The sequence below is a fragment of the Prinia subflava genome, chromosome 31 (assembly GCF_021018805.1).
Source record: "Prinia subflava isolate CZ2003 ecotype Zambia chromosome 31, Cam_Psub_1.2, whole genome shotgun sequence".
Taxonomy (NCBI): Eukaryota; Metazoa; Chordata; class Aves; order Passeriformes; family Cisticolidae; genus Prinia; species Prinia subflava.
Window position 1 is genome coordinate 1460960 of NC_086277.1, and position 20417 is coordinate 1481376.

Consider the following 20417-nt stretch of genomic DNA (forward strand, 5'->3'; position numbering starts at 1 on the left):
AAATCCTGCCAGGCTGTGAGGGTGATGGTCCCACCAACAGGTTTATTTTTGGAATAGGAGCAGCAATTTTTCCCTGATAAGTCATATTTTGCCCCATTTCCACAAGTGACTGCATTCCAACAACCTTTGTTCTCTGAAGGCTTGAAAGCTGTGAAACTATGAGGATAAATGACAATTTTCACAGTCTACACAACTGTTTCTGGTTTAGGGATACAGACAGCAGGAAATAGGGCTTTATTTGGAGTCCAGCCATGGAAAATCATGGAATCACAGACTGGTTTTGGTTGGAAGGGACCTTAAAGTTCATCCAGTTCTACCCCCTGCCACGGGCAGGGACACCTTCCACTATCCCAGGTTACTCCTAACCCTGTCCAGCCTGGCCTTGGACACTTCCAGGGATGCAGGGGCAGCCACAGCTTCTCTGGGCACCCCCACCCTCACAGGGAAGAATTTCTTTTCAATACAGAATAATATCCTAGAGTCACTGGGGTTGGAAAAGACCTCCAAGATCACAGAGTCCAACCTGTGACCGATCACCACCCTGCAAACCAGACCATGGCACCGAGTGCCACATCAAATGCCACCCTCCTCCTCCTGTGACAAACCTCTCTCGCTGAAACACCACACGTGACAGCTCCTCCCAGGACTCCAGGGAGCTGTGCAACTTTCAAAAGGTGCACGGAGCTCACTGGAGCTCTACTCTGGATTTACACAGAGTTTAGCTCTCCCCCAGCAGCAGCAGGGGAGGCTGAGGGTGCTCTCACCGGATTTGATGTTGCCGTCGTCGCGGCAGATGCCGTTCCAGCGCGAGTACAGCGACGAGCTGTGCATGCTGTCACTGACGTGCTTCACCTCCTCCTGCTTCTGCCGGATCTTCTCCCAGTTCCGTACCAAGAACACGTGGTGTTTGAGCACAAAGTTCCTGCAGGGAGTAGGAAACTATTCAAGAATCGTTTTTTAGTGGAAAATGAATTCTTTAATGTCAGGAAAAAGCTTGATATTCAGAGGTGTACCCTGTGCCTTCTCTCCTCTGTGGAGAGGAATTCTCCAGGTAAAGGAGAACTAAAAGCTGCATCCTCAGAAATTCCAGGATGCCCCATCTTATAGAAGAAGACATCAATATTTGCACAGCACTCTATTTCTGAGGCAAATCCCCCCGAAATCAGCCCTTACCTTTCCCTGTTAGACATGGGCTTCATCTGCAGCTGAGGCGTCAGCCTGGTTGGGGCATTCACACTTTCACTGGGCTCCTCAGGGATGTGGCCCCTCTGGAAAAGAGATTGTTCTGATAGACAGGAAAAACTGTGCCAAGAACTCAGCAAAGCAGCCAAAGCACTCCCTGAGACAGAAACTGCAGCTTTACTCCACTGTATTTCTGTTTCAAGTTTGTGTTTCTGTTTCAAGTTTAAAATTTACAAAAAAAACCAATTTTTGGTCTGGTGGCACAGACTGATTTCCCACCACCCTCACCCACCCAAACTCTGTCTTTCCTACTTACTCTTTTCTTTAGTTTGTGCTTTGACTTCCTTTTCTCTTTCGACCTCCCAGGTCTTCTGTGGGTGCTCACAGGCTGGTTGCTTTTGCTTGAGAGTCCATTCATGCGCTGACTTTTACCCCCAATTATTCCTCTGCATTTGTCAAAGCCACATTTGCAGAGTTGCTTTGAGACAAAAAAATAAACCAAATAAACCTCAAATGTTTAGATTCTCTCTCAATATCAAAATGACCATTTTCTGCCTAATACAACACGACAGGTTTTGTTAATTTTTTACACTTTACAGAACTGTTAAGCCCTAGTGAGATCTTTCAAGGTCTCATGGTGGGGTTTTTACCTGTTTTTCAACATTAAATGAGTGGAAGTTGTAGTCATAGGTGAGCTCAGTCCCAGCAGGCATGTCCTTGAGTGCGTACAGCCCGATCCGATACACACCATTCACAGACCTGCAGGGAAAACACCATCAAATACCCCCAAATTAAACACAAAATCATCTTTGTGCACAGAGTGGCAGCATTAGAGACAGGCAGCAACACCTCTGCTGTGCCCTGGGCTATGCTGATGCAGATATATTCCATTTATCCCTTATAATCAACTTTGAAGGTTAAAAAATGAACACCACATTTACAAAGAGTAGGACATGCCAGGGCCTCCTCACCCTCACAGGAAACAATTCCTTCCCAAAATCCCACACATCCCTGCCCCCTGGCAGTGGGAAGACATTGCCCCTTGTCCTGTCACTCCGGGCCCTGGTAAATCATCTCTCTCCATCTTCCTGCAGCTCCTTCAGGGACTAGAAAGACACAATTAGGTCACTTGAAGCTCTTCTTCTCCAGGCTGAACAATCCCAATTCTCTCAGCCTTTCCTCACAGAAGAGCTGCTCCTTCCCTCTAATTAATTTGGTGCCTCCTCCAGACCCACTCCAGCAGCTCCAGGTCCCTCCTGTGCTGGGATCCCAGACTGGGGGCAGCTCTGCAGGAGAGGTCTCACCTGAGCAGGGCAGAGGGACAAATCCTCTCCCTCTGTCACTTCAATTCTTTTATTTTGTGCTGAATTTTCAAATTTAAAACTTTACTACTGCTTAAATCTAGAATTATCTGGCAACCACGAGCTCTTCTTGATGTACTGTCCCCACAGTGACTCCTGTTCCACCATCTGCCATTCCCCTGCAAATCACTCACTACAAATCCCTCTGCAGCACTTTCTCCTGGTCTGGCTCTCACAAAGTGCTCCTATGACACAGGAGATGCTGGAATCTGAATACTTCCCTCTTTCCTTGCTTTTAAAATAATATTTGAATTGTCAAAAAGAAAGGGTATATATACACACAGATGATTTTAGAGGCTTTAATCTTTGCAGCAGGTTAGGAATGTGAAAACCAGCAACACTGGGAGGGAAACAGCCCAGTGCAACCAGTAATTCTGGGAGGGAAATGCCCCAGTGACAACCAGCAGTGCTGGATCTGCCACCAAACTTGGATCCTGGCTCCAAAGCACCCAGCACCCACCAACACTACACGACTTCCCTTGCAATGTGAGCACTGTGGAAGGATTATTTACAGCTTGATTCCCTCCCTATTTTTAGATCTGACTCCCTTGGATGAACTGGTTCTCTCTCTCTGGGTACACTGGTCTTCCAGAGAGCAGAATCCCCTTCTGTTGCATTCCCCTGGGAATGGTTTTTCCTCCCTCAGAGACCCCCAGAGCCTGTAACCACACAGTTTAACCCTTCCTCCCCTTTCTGACCCTACTGGCTGTGTTCCAATTATCTCTCCTCAGCAGAAGCCTGGATAAGACCCTGTTCTTCCACACTCCTTCTCTTTCCCCTCTGGAAACCACCTGGAATAAACCTGAATAAATCTTGAATAAATCTTGAACTACATCTGGGGGTCAGAACCTCTTTCAGAATCCTTTGCCCTGTCCCTGAAATATTCCTCCAAAGCCTTCTAAGGCCTGAGCCAGCATAGGAACTTTGGGGGGCTCCAGGGGGATCATTTCCCCCTTCCTCACCATTTCTGCATCTCGCAGTTGGGGTTGCAGCTGTGGTTGATGAAACGAGCCTCGTTGCCCATGCGGTAGCTGTCGATGACCATGCCACTGTCCAGGTTCAGGCAGTAATGGTCACTGTGGTTGTGGTACTGCTCAATCATCCTGTTCCTGTGGAGCAACACAGGGACAGCCTTGGGACTCTGCTTGTCCCACACAGCACAGCTCAGAGGGTTTTGAAGAAAAAGCAATTATTATCTTTTATATTTTATAGAACTGTACACCTAGAGATGGAGGAAAACCATGGTTGTACCTATTTTTCTAAGTCAAGGCCACTGACAGAGGGTTAGAATTTAGAAATTTGCTCTTTTGGAATGCTCCCTTTTGGGTTCTGCAGATTGTTTGTACACATTTCATGTTGGTAACCTGTGTGTGGAAGAGAAAATGCAGGTATACATTCCTTGGGGTGTCTGTGTATGCACGTGTATAACAAGCAGCTTCCTCCTGGAAGGTTCTGGAATCACATCCATGAGCACAAGAGCACAGGGACAGGAGTCAGTGTCAGTGCTTATCTCTGTGTGAGGAGAATGCAGCTGCCTTCTGCTGGAGCTCTGAGTCCCTCCAACCTCAAATATCCCCTGATGTCACAGGTTAACAAGACAATTTATTCCTGCCAATGGTTATCGATGCTTCCATGTGTTCTTTTTCCTTCACATCTTTTCTTTTTCCAGCCCCATTCTGCCCCTCAGTTCTGCCTGGTGCAGCCCAAATCCTGCAGAGTTCTCATTTCAGATTCAGTCACTTGTGGCATTTTGCATTTACAGGGCAGATGAGGCAGATTATTCATTTCAAACATTAATCACCCTTCTCTACTGGACTCAGAAAAACTTGGTTAACCAAACCCCCTTCCTTTTCCCCCTCATCCTCCCCTTCACTCCTGCCTGAGGATATCCCAACCACCACAAACACTAAAACCCATTTATGAACCTCCCACGCCAAAGCAGCAAATCAATATTTCTACCTGAATTCCTGCTCACTGACAACTTCCCCCAGGTACTCGATGATGAACTGTCCTGCTTTCAGGGGCTCCTTGGTGCGGATGCCCCAGCCCTTCTCCTCGGCCCGGAACCTCTCCAGGCACTGCACCCACTCGTGCCTCTGGATGCGCTGGTTGCAGCACTGCTCCCCGCAGGGACACGTGTTGGGGGAGCACTCTGCAAAGATCATCCTGAAAGAGAAAACACGGCGTGAAGGGAGGGGAAGGGCGTCCCTGTCATGCGAGGAAAATCAGTCATAAATTATAGATGAAATCTAGATATAAATACATAAAGCATTGCATGATATTATTTAAAATAATAAATCAATTTATGAATAAATATAAATAGTAATAATTGTATAAATCAATATAAATAATTAAATTTATGAATAAATATAAATAGTAATAATTGTATGAATCAATATAAATAATTAAATTTATGAACAAATATAAATAGTAATAATTGTATGAATCAATATAAATAATTAAATTTATGAATCAATATAAATAATAAAAATATATAATAATATAATTATAATTATCAAATACTTATTATATCATTAGAATAATTGTATAATTACAATTATGTGTTATAATTATATTATATGTTATAATTATATTTATATGTTTATATATATTTATATATTTTTATATATTTATATTTACCTGTTATAATTATATTATAATTATATACCAATAAATAATAATATATAAACAATTTATAAATACATATAAAACCCACCATTATATATATTAGGTATATATGATTTGATAATAATATATAAAGAAAGAACTCAATAATAATGAATTAAACAAAACAGGAGTTACTCAATAACTAAAATGCTTCCTGTTTTCAAGGTGTCATCCACACGGTGATTCCCTGCCTGGCTCTCACTGCCACTCAAATGGCAAAATGGAGATTTTAATGGGATTCTCCTCTGGAGAAAGGGGCAGGGCAGTGCTGAGGAATCACCTGGGGCAGGTGCAGCTCCTGCAGGCCTGGGGTGACACCAGCCCAGAGGGGGACACCAGCCCAGGGAGGAGGGGACACCAGCCCAGGGGGGGACACCAGCCCAGGAGTGGGGGACACCAGCCCAGGATGAGGGGACACCAGCCCAGGAATGGGGGGGACACCAGCCCAGGAGGGGGGACACCAGCCCAGGATGAGGGGACACCAGCCCAGGAATGGGGGGGACACCAGCCCAGGAATGGGGGGGACACCAGCCCAGGGAGGGGGGGACACCAGCCCAGGGAAGGGGGGACACCAGCCCAGGGAGGGGGGGACACCAGCCCAGGGAGGAGGGGACACCAGCCCAGGGGAGGGGGGACACCAGCCCAGGGAGGGGACACCAGCCTGGGAGGGGACACCAGCCCAGGAGAGGGGACACCAGCCCAGGAGAGGGGACACCAGCCCAGGAGGGGGGACACCAGCCCAGGGAGGGGGGGACACCAGCCCAGGGAGGGGACACCAGCCCAGGAGTGGGGGACACCAGCCCAGGGAGGGGGGACACCAGCCCAGGGAGGAGGGGACACCAGCCCAGGGAGGGGACACCAGCCCAGGAGAGGGGACACCAGCCCAGGATGAGGGGACACCAGCCCAGGATGAGGGGACACCAGCCTGGGAAGGGACACCAGCCTGGGAAGGGACACCAGCCCGGGGTGGGGACACCAGCCCAGGGGTGACACCAGCCCAGGGTCCCTCCCCAGGGGCAGCAGCTGGAGCTGCTCCTGTGGCTCCTCCACCATCCAAGAGGGGAAGGAGGCAGAGCCTGGGGCTGACTGGGAGGGAACTGGTCTGACTGGGAGCAGCTGGGAGGGTGGGGGTGCAGCAGGGTCACTGTGAAGGGGCCTCAGTGCCAGCTGTGACAATCTGGGTGACACTGGGATCTCAGGGCATGTCCAGAGGGTCAGGTTGGGAATTTCCCTCCCTGTGATGATGCCTTTGTTGCTGGGGTGCATCCAGCACATCTTTCCTAGGAGATGTTGAGCTGATATAATTATTATTATATTAATTATTATAAGAATGAATTAATTGCCAACCTGTTCAGACAATCCTCCACACAGCCCTTGCCACTGTCATCCTCTGGTTTCTTACAATTGCAGGTGGTGGCCTCGTAGCCAGAGAGAGGTTTGACATCCACATAGACATCTGGAGGAAAGAAAAAAAAAGAAAAAACAAACCCAAATAGGGAAAAGAATTCTTTTCAGGTGAAAAAACAGAAGTGTTTATCTACAGTATTTTCATTCCAATCAGTAAAGTAAAAAAAGGCAGGTGGAAGTGTCTTTGGTAGGACAAAGAGCAGGACAGAAAGGAGGGTGTCACAGGAAAATTCTACAGTTATCACAGTTAATAATAAGATTTTACTTACTGGAACGGATTTTTTTATAAAGTGGGACATCTGGCTTTTTATACAACTAAAAGGAAGAGAAAGAAAATTTTAATACATTGCATAAGTGCATCTGTTATTCAAAAGGATCATGGAAATTATGTTCTGTACATAGGGAACTGTTCTGTAATCATTACTAGAAATCTGTGTTCTCTTCTCTAGGCTCAGACTGCATTAACAAATAGGTCACAAAAAGGACCTGAATAAGTAGAATTTGGGCTTAGTGAGGCAGTGGAGCAGTTTGTTCACCCTATTATTTATTGTGTCTGGACAGGCTCCTCTGAACAGGGTTTAGAAGATGAGGAATTATTTATACCTACTTTGGAGAAACCATCTTTGGTGGAATCACCATGTGCCAATGCTTAAAAAAGTGAAAACAAAAAAATCAAGGTGCTGATTTATCAAAGTAACTCAGTGATCTTAAGGGGCTTTTTCCAGTCTAAAGGATTTGGGGATTCTCTCAGAAATGTGAGTACAGGTGGGAGAAATGCAGATTTATCTTCTTCTCTGCACAGGAGCTTCCTCTGCAGATGGAGGTGATGGGAAGGGAAAGGAGAGCTTGCATCATAAGTCATAATTTCATATATATTTCAACCTTCAAACAAGCTTTAAGGAATAATTTCCAATTATTCGCTATTTCACACACATTTCCTGCAGTAAGAGCCTTCTCTCAGTGACCTGCAGGAACAACCCAGACACCTCCACACCCCTGTACAGAGAAACTCCTCTGCAAGGGCCTCCAGTACTCCAGAGAGAGCTGGAAAATGTCAAGGAAACAGATTCCACGTATTTATCACTTATAAAACACTGAACAGATGAGACAGGCCATGGCAGGAAAGTGTCCTCGGCTGAAATGTCCCCAGTGCTGGAGGATCAGATTCCAGGGGTGCTGGGGTGCAGCTGGAGCCACAGCACCTGGGAATGTGTCCTGCTCCTTTCCATGCTCAGGTTACACATCTGAGAGCACTGAGAGCTGAGGGCAGATCCTCCCATCAGCCTTAAATCCTGTGGTAAATCACTTGGTGGAAACATCTCAGGGGGAAAAAAAAAATCCTATTTTTAAGCTTGCACATATTTAAAGCTCTTTAAAAAGAACGAGACTGTTAAACAGTTTCTCTTCTTTGCTCAGTACGAAAATTTCAGCTTGCAAGTGAAAAATAAATTCCACTCTGCTGGGACTGATCCAAGAAAAATAAGGCCTGAAATTTCTCAGTGCTGCTGGCAGTACATCTGAATTCTCCCGAGGCGTGTCTGAAACCAGCTCCCTGCACAGAGCAGCACTGCCAAAATAAAAGCCTGCAGCCAAATTAATGACTTTTGTCGGAGCAGAAGCTCCCAGGGTTGTTATTTTGCAGATGGAATAATGGGAATTTTCAATGTTAAATACAGATGCAAATCCCTTCTCCCCTGACACAGCGGCAGCAACAAGAAATCCCCCCCAGCCGGGCAGTGTGAACACGGCTGCTGCTTCCTTCTGCTCCCAGTCTTGGCAACCCCTGGCTCCTTATCTCGTACCTGGTTGTGTTTCCACTGCCAGAGGATGTCGTAAGGCAGCTGGAAGTCGATTCTCTTTTGTCTGAGGTACTTCCCTGAAACAAAAAGGTTTGTAAGTGCCAGGCACCCACGGCCACACGTCCGGAGAGAACGGGAGCTGCTGCAGGCTCTGACAGGGCCTGTCGGGGCTGGGGAGCAGAAAGGAGAGGGGCAGAACACTCTGGAGAGGGGCAGAACGCTCTGGAGAGGGGCAGAACCTTCTGAGAATGTTCTGGAGATCAGGGCAGGCTCTGACAGGGCCCGTCGGGGCTGGAGAGCAGAAAGGAGAGGGGCAGAACACTCTGGAGAGAGGCAGAACGCTCTGGAGAGGGGCAGAACGCTCTGGAGAGAGGCAGAACACTCTGGAGAGAGGCAGAACGCTCTAGAGAGGGGCAGAACCTTCTGAGAACGTTCTGGAGATCAGGGCAGGCTCTGACAGGGCCTCTCGGGGCTGGAGAGCAGAAAGGAGAGGGGCAGAAGGCTCTGGAGAGGGGCAGAACGCTCTGAGAACGTTCTGGAGATCAGGGGAGCCCCTGACAGGGTCCGTCAGGGCTGGAGAGCAGAAAGGAGAGGGGCAGAAGGCTCTGGAGAGGGGCAGAAGGCTCTGAGAACCTTCTGGAGGTCAGGGCAGCCCCAAGGAAGAGCCCCAGGACACAGCTCCAGGTCCTGCTCTCGTGTCCCGCTCAGGAGGGGCCGCCATGGGCAGCGAGGGGTGGAAGGAGCTGGGTCAGAGCCCACCACAGCCACGCTGGACACGACTGACCACAGAACTGACCACAGCCACGCTGGACACGACTGACCACAGAACTGACCACAGAACTGACCACAGAACTGACCACAACAGTGACCACAGCACTGACCACAGCACTGACCACAGAACTGACCACAGAACTGACCACAGCACTGACCACAGCACTGACCACAGAACTGACCACAGAACTGACCACAGAACTGACCACAGCAGTGACCACAGCACTGACCACAGAACTGACCACAACAGTGACCACAGAACTGACCAGAGCAGTGACCACAGAACTGACCACAGAACTGACCACAGAACTGACCAGAGCAGTGACCACAGAACTGACCACAACAGTGACCACAACACTGACCACAGCAGTGACCACAACAGTGACCACAGCACTGACCACAGAACTGACCACAGCAGTGACCACAACAGTGACCACAGCACTGACCACAACAGTGACCACAACACTGACCACAGCAGTGACCACAACAGTGACCACAGCAGTGACCACAGCACTGACCACAGCACTGACCACAGCACTGACCACAGCAGTGACCACAGCAGTGACCACAGAACTGACCACAGAACTGACCACAGCACTGACCACAGCACTGACCACAGCCCTGGGAGGGGACCACAGCCAACACCTGACAGAACTGACCACTCCTGAAAGGACTGACCACACTGACCACACCTGAAAGAACTGACCACACCTGAAAGAACTGACCACAACACCTGAAAGAACTGACCACAGGCCTGTGAGGGTACCACAGCCAAAACCTGAAAGGACTGAGCATAACACCTGACTGCACTGACCACAGCACCTGAAACAACTGACCACAACACTTACCAGAACTGACCACAACACCTGACAGAACTGACCACACCTGACCAGGGTTGTGGTCAACCAACACCTGAAAGGACTGACCACACCTGAAAGGACTGACCACAGCCCTGACCACAGCCCTGACCAGAGCAGTGACCACAGCACTGACCACAGCACTGACCACAGCCCTGTCCTCGAAGCTGCCACGTTCTCCTGAATTTTCCTGGGCACAATCCAACACTTTAACAGCCAGGACAAGACCTGCACTGCCCATGCAGGCTGGTAAATCACAATATTGTACTCAAAGGAATCAAATCGCTGTTGAAAATAGTCTCCCAGCCTGTTCCCGTGACCTTTACCAGAAGAGATTTAAGAATGAATTCAGACTTGGCAAACACATTCCTCGATTTTTTGGAAAGGCTTCAAGGGGATCTGTATTTTCAGCAATAACTGGAACTCGTTTTAGACAGCAGTTCCTGCTTTCACTGCAGATTTTGGCTCTATTCTATCGTTCCCTGTCACCCCTAAAGGACACAGACCCATTACATCATTCACACCAGACCCGAGGGCTGACACTGGTTAGTTCCAGCCAAGATTCAACATTCTCTGATCATTTTGCTGGAATCCTGTGTCACAAAACTGCAGGGAGCAGAATGCCTAAGATGAGGTGTCAGGCCCAGGCCTGATTTTCTTTTCCTCATCTTTTCTAACTGTTAACAAGTGCCTTTATAATCCTCCAGCAATGCTCTGCGGGTTCATATAAATTCACACGCATACCCTCACCACTGGAAAATAAAAATGCTAATGTTTTCTTTACAATTTACCCCTAAATTACTTTCCATTTTCAATGCCTTATTCACCCCTAGCAGGTTCCAGGAAAGAGCTAAATCTGCTGGGAATTTGCTTTCACTTCTATGACCTCAGCAGGCCACACAAAAGGCTCTTTCAGGTGTCCTGGCACCGGGCCTGCAGTGGGTACCAGTGCAGTCCCCTGGCAGAACCCCAGTCCTGGGCACTGTTTTGGGGTGAAACCATCCCCAGGCACCCCTGGAGCCACGGGAGCAGCTGCAGGGCTGGTGAACCTGGTTTGGTGAACCTCAGAGCCCATTCAAAAAGGAGCTAAGCAAGGGCACATTTGGAAGAATTTCAATTTTCACCTCCAGCTCTTTAACCTGTCTTGTGGTTCCTGATTCACACAGATCTGTCCAGCTGCTCTGCCTTGCTGGGCAGAGCAGGGAGCCAAACATTTCAGTCACAGAGGACAAACCAGTGACAACCAGTGACAACCCAGTGTTTGATGGGACAGAGATTCCTGCTGAACCACGCAGAATTCCCCAAACCCACTGGGCGTGACAGGACTTGCAGCAAGGAATCACAGCACTTCAAAAGCTGAAACAACGACCTGAGAATGAGGAAATTACTCAGTCTTGGTTTAACATGGGAAAGGGCATGAGCTGCAAACAGTGGGAGCTCTGGACCCAGCCCTGGGAGCAGCATCCTGAGCTCCATCCCCTCGGAGGCCTGGGACAGACTTGGGTTATTGCTTCTTTCCACAGGCACTTCCCTGAAGTGTTCAAGGCCAGGAACAGGCTTTGGGCTATGGAAAACCATGGAACAGGGTGGGAATAAGATGCTCTGTAAAGTCCTTTCCCATCCAAACCATTCCACGATTCTGTGAAATCCTAAATCCCATTTTTTTCCTACACAGGACTTAAAAATGGGGATAAAGTAAAAACAAAGATAACGGCAAAGCTTTTAATTCTTCCACCCTTTTATCCCCGTGTAAAGACAGACACCACTAAGTGCATGGGGACATGGGGGAATTTATAATTCCATGCTCAGCTTTTGGGATTTAACAAATGGTCATAATTGCCTGTGGCTATTCTGCAGTGATTTTACTTTGAGGTGGAGACTTTTGCCCTGCATTTCAGCCAAGGACTATCACAGTTAAAGCAGGTTTTCAACTAGAATCGTATTTTCTGACACACACAAAAGAAGCCAAGAACAATGCTTTAAGCTAAAAAAAGCTTCTCAGTCCAACTAGGGAACACAGAGGGATGAGCTGGCAAAGTTCACGTGCCAACAGCCACCAGTGCCCTGGCAAGGGATAAAAACCAGAGAAAGGCAGAAGCTTTGCAGCCCCCCCAGTGCCACATTTGTCTCCCAACAATGAAAACACAGGTGAGGTACCCACCGACGTGGATGGGGGCTGGGAACAGCCCGTGCTCGTGCTCCCCTGGGGTGTATTCCAGCTTCTCCTTCTTCAGCTGGATCAGGCGGCTCTTGGGGCTGTGCAGGACAGGGACAGAAGCAAAACATCACCACGGGGAACATCTCTCACTTGCAAAAAACATATTTTCTGTTTTAGTTAAGGCACAAATGTCTGCAGCATCAGGCAGGACAGTAATAATAGAAATGGCCACAGAATTAGAAATTAGAAATTACATAGAACTGCTTTCCAGGTTGTTTGTCTAACACGCTGATCCCAGCCTCCCACAATGGATTTTTTCTCCATAAATCCTTTAAGGCAACACCCAATGGGACACCACTGACTTTAAATGTCCAGCATGTGATATAAAAGTAATAACTAAAACTACACAAATAAAAGACAACTGGCAGATCGTGCCTGGTGGTTTTGCTGAGGAATTGGACATGTGACACATGCACAGCCCTGCTCTCCCACTTCCCCGAGAGCAAACATTCATGTGCTGCCCTTTAGAAGGCTTTTCATCAGAAAAAGAACAGAAATCAGAGTTCAAAAAGCACTGAGACACCCCTTTGCAGAAAGAAAAACAGGAGTATGAAATCAGAATGGTTGTATGGGTCAGGCAGGTGACAGCTCTGTTATCTGGTGTTTATAAACATCTCCTCCTGGCCAACAACAAACCTTGGAAAACAGAATCTGATGTGGTTATATTTAGAACTGCAGTCCTGCAACATTCAAAGGAGATTTCTAAATGTTAATTATGTCAAAGATTAAATGATATTGAAGCCTATTGAAGTTTACTGAAGTTTTTAAAGGGATCTATTTTAAATCCCTGAAGAAATAACAGAAAGATGGCTCAATAAAAAATGTGATATTATTGTTTAACTAGTGATGGGAAAATGCAAGTTAAAACAAATTTTGAGATACAGATATCAACAACTAGAAATACTTAGGAAGAAATTCTTCCCTGTGAGGGTGGTGAGACCCTGGCACAGGGTGCCCAGAGCAGCTGTGGCTGCCCCTGGATGTGTTTAAAGCCAGACTGGAGGGGCTTGGAGCAACCTGGGGTAGTGGAAGCTGTCCCTGCCCATGGCAGAAGGTGGAACAAGATGAATTTTAAGGTCTCTTCCAACCCAAACCACTCCATGATTCTGTGAATCCAAGCCAGCCAGGTAGACCTGGGTGAGACCTCACCAAAAATCAGGGAAACAACAACTTCCACCAGCCCAGGTGGGCACCCAGCACAGGGAGCTGGGGCAGGACATTCCCGAGCATGTGACTGACTGAAACACAAGCCTGGCTACACAAAAGGTCAGATTTGATGACTGGAGGTTTCCTCTAACCTTAAAGACTCTCTGATTCTACAAGAAACGCTCCCCACTCTATAATCCACTGGCTAAAGCTGTTTGGTTCAGTTTCTGTAGGGACAAATTCATAATATCCATTTGGGTGCACTCCCCACAGGAGAAATGAACTGGGCTCTGTGCAGGAGGGCAATGGCCAAATGACATTTCTGTAGATGAGCACATTTTGTACCACTCTGCAGGGCTGAAGACCAGGTTTAGTCTTAAAATGTCCCTCTGAAGTCTCAGGCAAACTAAGGGAACAAAGACCAGACCCACAGTTGTCTTCCCTGTACCTTCACTGCTCTTTATCACTCTCCTTCCTTTTTTTCTGTTCCATTTATGCTCCTCCTCTCCAGTTTCCAGTGTCTCTACACTCTTACCATGTTGGCTGGGATTACTTCTCTGTGGAATTCCATTTTTTTGATGTGTGGAACCCCGTTTTTCCTCAGGACCATGGTGTGATGAACATTTTAAGTGGGGATAAGCTGGCTTTGATGCTGATCTGACCACTGGTGTGACTGCAGGGTTAACTGCTCCAGGAAGGCTCCAGTGGAAGGCTGGATTCCCTCCAGCCATTATCCCAACTGGACATCAGGATGGGACAAAGGAAGGGACAGCACAAGAACAGGAATTTGCCACAGAGGTGAGGAGAAAGCACAGCTGATTCTTTTGGTGCAGCATCAGCTTGTGCAAATATCAGGAACCTGCTGAACTGCAATTCATGTCCTGCTCGAGTTTCAAAATAATTCATTTCTTTAAATACTCTACAACATTTTAATTAATTGCTAATCTATCAATTATGAAACTGGACTTTGCAGTTCACTCCTCTAGGAAAGCCACTGATGGATACAGAGAACAACTCCTGCACAAGATCTTCCCTTGTTCTCCAAGCTGCCACCTTGTGCCACCACAGACTGAACTTCTCTGCAGCACCAGGTCCAGGGAACTCCCTGAGGGAGCTGAGGATTGGAAACTCCTGTGCCTACAAAATTACAGCTGGAGAGGAGGTAGAACTGAGACTGACTCAGGAGCCATTCCTTTCATCCTTAGTTCATTTGCAATGTATCAAAATCTGAGCTTTGTTCACTGTATTTTAACCAGGTCTCCAGATGGAATGGAGCTGGAGTGAGCTCCTGCTGAGGAAAATTGTAGCTGGCTGCAGAGAAATGAGGTACTTTTAAAATACCTTTTTAAAATCAACTCTTGAAATCTCTTTTACCAGTCCACCTACACTGGCCAGGCAAGGCCAGGCCTTTTCTGGATGTGACTGATGCAGGGACAGGCTGTGACTTGTACAAATCTCAGTGCAACCTTCACTGCTTCACACATCCTCGTGACATTTCCGAATTATTTAGGATGAAATAGAGCAGGAAAAAGATGTTTAAGGCAAAATGTCTGCAGTGAACACTGCAAACAATTACAGAACACCAGTGAGTACAACCTCTAATGGAACACAGTGACTGTGAGAATGGGACAGGGGCCAGCACTCAGTGTGACAGCACTAGAGGGTGCCCCACCATCACAGAGCTGCCTTTTCCTTCTCCACTCAGATCAGGTTGTCAAACTCCTACAGCAGGAAGTTATGTAAGTAATGGGATAACAACATGAACTTCTGCTCTCCTCTTACTCTGTTTCCAAATATCCAACCGTATGTGTGACCATGCTGAAGGATGGGAACAGCACATCAAACCAGATAAAAATCTAATTACCAAAAAGTGGCTGTTCTGTGGGGTCAGCCTGCTGAAACAACTTGGTAAAGAGGTGACCCAGTGGCAGCAGGATGGAATGGTGGGATCAGCCCTTCAGGCTGCAAAGGAGCCCTCAGTGGAGATGGCCACAGTCCTGTCCTTGCCCAGCTGTGCAGATCCGTGCCCTGCCTCAGTCTCAGTGTGCAAACAGTGCAGGGGCAGCTCACGTGGTGGAGGCAGCATCTGCTCCCTTGGTCTCAGGGTTGTTGTTTCTCTGAGATTCTCTTTGGGGTTGGTGCTCTCTAAGGTACTAAGGGTTCTCTTAAGGTTGCTGTTCTCTGGGAGTTTTTTCTGGGTTGCTGTTCCCAGAGTTAATCAGGTTTTCAGTCTTTTTTTTGCCTTAAGTGTTTCACACCAGAGGTAGAGACGACAAGCTGAGTTCGCCAGTGCACATTTCCAAGGTTGTTTATTCTTCATTATCTCAGTTCTGTCTCAGCTCTGTGGAGCATCTCCAGCAGAGCAGGACACGGGGGGACTGGGCAGATGAGAGAGCCCCGCACCTTATGTACAGTACCCCTGACCCAACCACCATCCACAACGAACTTTTTATTTACAAAATTGTACCAATACCTACTGCCTATGCTAACATGTCATTTCTACTCTAAACCAAACTCTAAAATCCAACTCAGCAAAAGATGGGGGACGAGAGCAAGAACAAGGAGCACAGGGGCCACTCCCCAATTCCTCCATCTTGCCTCTTCAGCCCCATATACTGAGAATCCCAGATTCTACATTTACATTCTATGATAAACTAAATACTACTTATTTTGAATTCTCTCAGCTTGTGATTCTTCACACACTGTGGGCATTCACTGCCATGGCAGGGATCAGAGGCAGTGCCCTCCTGGGCTCTGTGTGAGGCTGCCTGAGCCCCTTGGACAGACCCCAGACCCCCTGTCCGGTCTCCAAACCCTCCAGGGTGGCCAGAGGGATGTTCTAGACTCCAACACCTTGGAAGGGTGAAGTTCCTCAGTGTCCATGAACAGCTCATCCCAAACCCCAGGATCAGAGCAGGGAAGAACTCAGCATGTGGAACAGGCAGAGTGAACACAAACCAGCCCTCTGTAAGTGATTTGCAGCTTCCCCTGAGGAGCAGTGGAGGAGCAGCTCCAATCCCTGCTCTATGAGTAGGGACAGCACCTGAGGGAATGGCTGGAGCTGTGCCAGGGGAGGTTTAGGTTTGATACCAGGAAAAGGCTCCTCCCTGTGGGCACTGCCCAGGCTCCCCAGGGAATGGGCACAGCCCCAAGGCTGCCAGAGCTGCAGGAGCCTCTGGAGCTCCCAGTACAGGCTGGGATTGTTGGGGTGTCTGGGCAGGGCCAGGAGTTGGACTCCATGATCCTTGTGGGTCCCTTCCAACTTAGGAACACTCAAAGTTCCAAATATTTACACTGAGGAAAAGGAGAAGATCCCTCAGCTCCTCTCCTAAGGCAACAGATGGAACAGCAAGGTTTGAACGTTGCAGGCTGCCTACAGACCATCCAAGTGGGAAAGTTTTAGCACATCTCTTAAAAAAACATAAAACTCAAGTGGCCTCACTTTGGTCAGACTGAGATCTTAATTTCTTCCTTACATTCTTGACCCTTTCACTGATTCCTTCACTCTACTACAAAGGGAAATTACAGCAGGACCAGCTGATAAATTGTACTGGCAGTTTCCCACTGGTCTCCAATATTTTAAAGTGGTCTATGACATAGTGAGAAGGTGCCAAATTTTCTCTCTTTTCAATCTGTCAGATCATATTGGAACAGAAGCACAAAGTCCTCACTTCAACTCATTTGTTCAGATGGCATTAGAAAATATTTGTGATTGCAAAGGGGAGAGAAAGAGGGAGGTGTCCACATTCTAGTGGACACCAGGTTGCAAACCTGGGAAAAATTTTCCAGTGGGAAAAATAAAGAAATGCTGGATTTTTTTACCCTAAACATCTCAGAGAAAATAGAGATGGATTTCACTGAACTGTGAAATGAGCTGGGTGCATATCTGAAATTCTTTCACACAGAAGATGAGCAGTTGTCACCATTCAGCCAATGAAAACAGGAATCTAATGATCCCTTCTGTGCAGACACTGCTCAGCTCTGCCCAGAACCCGCACACATCCAGCTCCCCCAGCACCTGGACTGCCAGGAACATTCCTGAATGAATCTCTTACCTTCTTCAAAGCTGATAATCAGAAACACTTTCAGACTGCTCGAGGCTGCTTTCTGACTGGGGTTACACTTTACATCTTCACTGGGTCACGTTCTCATGACAATTATCATGCATGTAATTTTCCACAGGCTTCAATTAAGTTGATGGTTTTATTTCACCTACTCATGAGTGGCAGCTCTTTATGGTTCTAGGTGAAAGGAGAGTTTCCCCTGCACTACCAGAGGGCAGTTTTGCTGTGTTTTACTTACTCTGTTGTTTTGTACACATCAGAGTAGAGCCCAGCCTTCTGGTACTTCTTCTTTGGGGGTCGAGGGGCTTTCTTCTCACGCTGGGTTAGAGGAGGCAAAGGCTGCTCAGGGGGTTCAGATTCAGGTGGTTTCCCAAGGGCCTCATGTGGACTGGGAGGTTCAGCTACTGTCTCAGAGAAACTGGAAGAAAAAGTAGAGATTAAAAAAATCACCTTCCCATTATGAACATCTCACAGTATTTCATTATTGCTCTCTTGAATCTGGTCAGCAGAAAAAGTCCATGTTTCTGAATTTCTGCATGTCTCAACTACTTAAAAAATGCAACTCAATGATCAGGATCAACTGAGGGTTAAGCATAATCATAAGTATTTTTTTTTGGTGATATTATTATTACAAAAAGAATGTTGTTTGTACTGCTAATGTTTATCCCTTGGACCCTCAGCTGAGTAATTCAGAAGGCAGCTCTTGCTCTCTGCTTTTGTAAAACCAGCATGTGGTAACCCTTTCTTTAGCCTTGAGGAGAGCCACAGAGCAGCCCCTGAACACACGGTGCCAGCAGCACCCTCACAGCACCCATTTCTGGAAAGGAGAACTCCTGACACAGTTTGATGTGTTCATTGATGACTTTGGGGACAAGTGTGAGAAGATGGGACCAGGGAGAGATTTTTGGTGTGTGCCTTTACCAGTGAGTGCACAGGTGCACTCCTTAACTCCCCCTTGCTGTTTTAGCTGTTACTCTTTATCTGCTGTGTATCCCTTGACCTCACTTTACAGCCTGTGTTGCCTGTAAGGATTTGTTTGTGATCTACGTGAGTAGATCCCTCTGCAACTCTTCAGGGCTCCTAATTCCACACAAGATGAAGGAACAATCTGTGGCACCTCATCAGTAACCCTGTTACCAACTCCTTAAATGTATCCTTCACCAACACAGCAAGTACAGAACCAACAGTTTTAGATCCCCTGAGATTCCAGTTCTGGGCTGTGTTCAGAACCTGAGGAAGGCCCTCAACACTTGAGGATGACACATTGGTTTCCTCTACACTGAATTCTTCAATAAAATCGAGTAGAAGATTCCCTCAACGACTGAAACATCCTAAAACCAACTGATGCACAAAACTGCAAGGAAATCACCTCTTATTGCTCTCCTGCTCATCCTCAGGCAAAGACTTGTGTCTCTTCCTGGCCTGCTCCTCCGGCAGCCACCTCTTCCTCTTCCAGCCCTTGCGGTGCTCGGGGTTGAGGTTCACGCTCTGCACCACGGCCTCGATGACGTCTGTGATGGTGTCTGGCCCCAGGTGCAGGGGGCTGCTGCTCTGCTGCCCGTCCTGCAGCTCCTGGCTCACCAGCCTGGCCGCCTGGAAGGCCTGCATGGACACCACGGCCTGCAGCGGGTACTTGCGCGGCCGCCCCGGCCGGCGCTTCACGAAGTTGTTCCCCGTCCGCGACTGCCTCTGCAGCTTTTTGGCTTTCAGGATCTTGTTGACGTGGTCCAGATTTTTTTTTGTCGCCAGGATCTTGTTGTAATTGCACATTTTCCTCGCTTGGCGCTGCATGGCCTCCACCACGCTCCTCTTGAGATGCCGTGGCGAGTAGCTGCCGGGCAGCCGCTCCTGCAGCAGGGAGATGCCGTCGCCGCAGGAGCTGCCGCCGATGGCCGGGGCCCCCAGGCCGTCCTGCTTGCCCAGGGCTCTCTCCCGGGAGTGGCTGCGGGCAGGGCTGGCCGCTGGAGGGGCAGACACGTTGGCCATGACGGCTTCCAGGGTCTTGTCGGGCCCGTCGTGCTGCGCCATGCGCTGCAGCAGCGTGTCCACCGCGTCCTCGGGCGCCAGGCGCGCGCCCCGCGCCGGCCCCGCCGCCCCTGCAACACACACACGGCTGCAATTGGTGCCTTAGCATTTTATATTTGTCATTTACTTGTAATCCTGCCATTCTGTAGTGTGGAACTCTAAACTCCACACACAGTGTTTGAGCCGCTTCCCCATTTTGGGCAGACACAGCAATTCCTCTCCAGGCCTGGGAACCAAGGACACCTCACTGCCTCAGGTCAGGCACTGAGAATTGTAAATAAACTGAGTTGGGGGAGCAAACGACTTCATTACCTGAAGCTGCAATTGGAAGATTAACCCCCAATATGCAAATGGACCAAACTTATAAAAAAACCCATGACCCATCATCCATTTTTTGGGTGTAGCCTCCAGAGGGGGCTTGGTCTGCCCAAAAGGCCCTTCAATAAATAAAACCACTTTTTATCCCCTTCATTTTGCCTGGCCTCTGTTTTTAGGTAGTCCCAAGAAGGCGTCAGAGCAGGGATGGGACCAAAAACACGGAGCTAAAACCCCACAGCTGCAGCTGACAGCATTTGTGTCCTGGGACTGCCCAGAACGTTCCTTGACAAGGTTCTGTAATAGGGAGAGGGACACATTCACATTTTATATAATCACTTTTAACATACAATTATTTTCTCTTTATTCCCACTTAATTCCCCATTTCTAACAGCAAAAAGCAATGAGGGTTCACACGGTCCTCAAGTTTCTTTCTATTCAGCAATAAAAATACAAAACCCTCTGTGCGCATAAAAACTCAATCCTAATAAAAAAATATAAAATCCTAATAAAAACTCAATCCTAATAAAAAATTAAAAATGGAGCAATATCTGAATTATTTTTAAATGCCATTTTCTTTTTTATATATATAGTTTGGAAGTAGT

At 47.7% G+C, this 20417-nt stretch overlaps 1 protein-coding gene across 2 annotated transcripts in view; it reads right to left on the reverse strand.

Annotated features, from left to right (window-relative positions):
* ASH1L (ASH1 like histone lysine methyltransferase) overlaps positions 1-20417 on the reverse strand; it is a 69468-nt gene that overhangs the window by 17620 nt on the left and 31431 nt on the right. For both annotated transcript variants that reach the window (XM_063420327.1, XM_063420326.1), the window contains exons 5-16: positions 18842-19568; positions 17711-17890; positions 12206-12300; positions 8420-8493; positions 6887-6932; positions 6558-6666; positions 4503-4709; positions 3506-3652; positions 1833-1941; positions 1499-1660; positions 1174-1268; positions 765-922 (exon numbers count right to left, since the gene is read on the reverse strand). In XM_063420327.1, the coding sequence (XP_063276397.1) occupies positions 765-922; positions 1174-1268; positions 1499-1660; positions 1833-1941; positions 3506-3652; positions 4503-4709; positions 6558-6666; positions 6887-6932; positions 8420-8493; positions 12206-12300; positions 17711-17890; positions 18842-19568 (2109 nt within the window). The remainder of the gene's footprint in view (positions 1-764; positions 923-1173; positions 1269-1498; positions 1661-1832; positions 1942-3505; positions 3653-4502; positions 4710-6557; positions 6667-6886; positions 6933-8419; positions 8494-12205; positions 12301-17710; positions 17891-18841; positions 19569-20417) is intronic.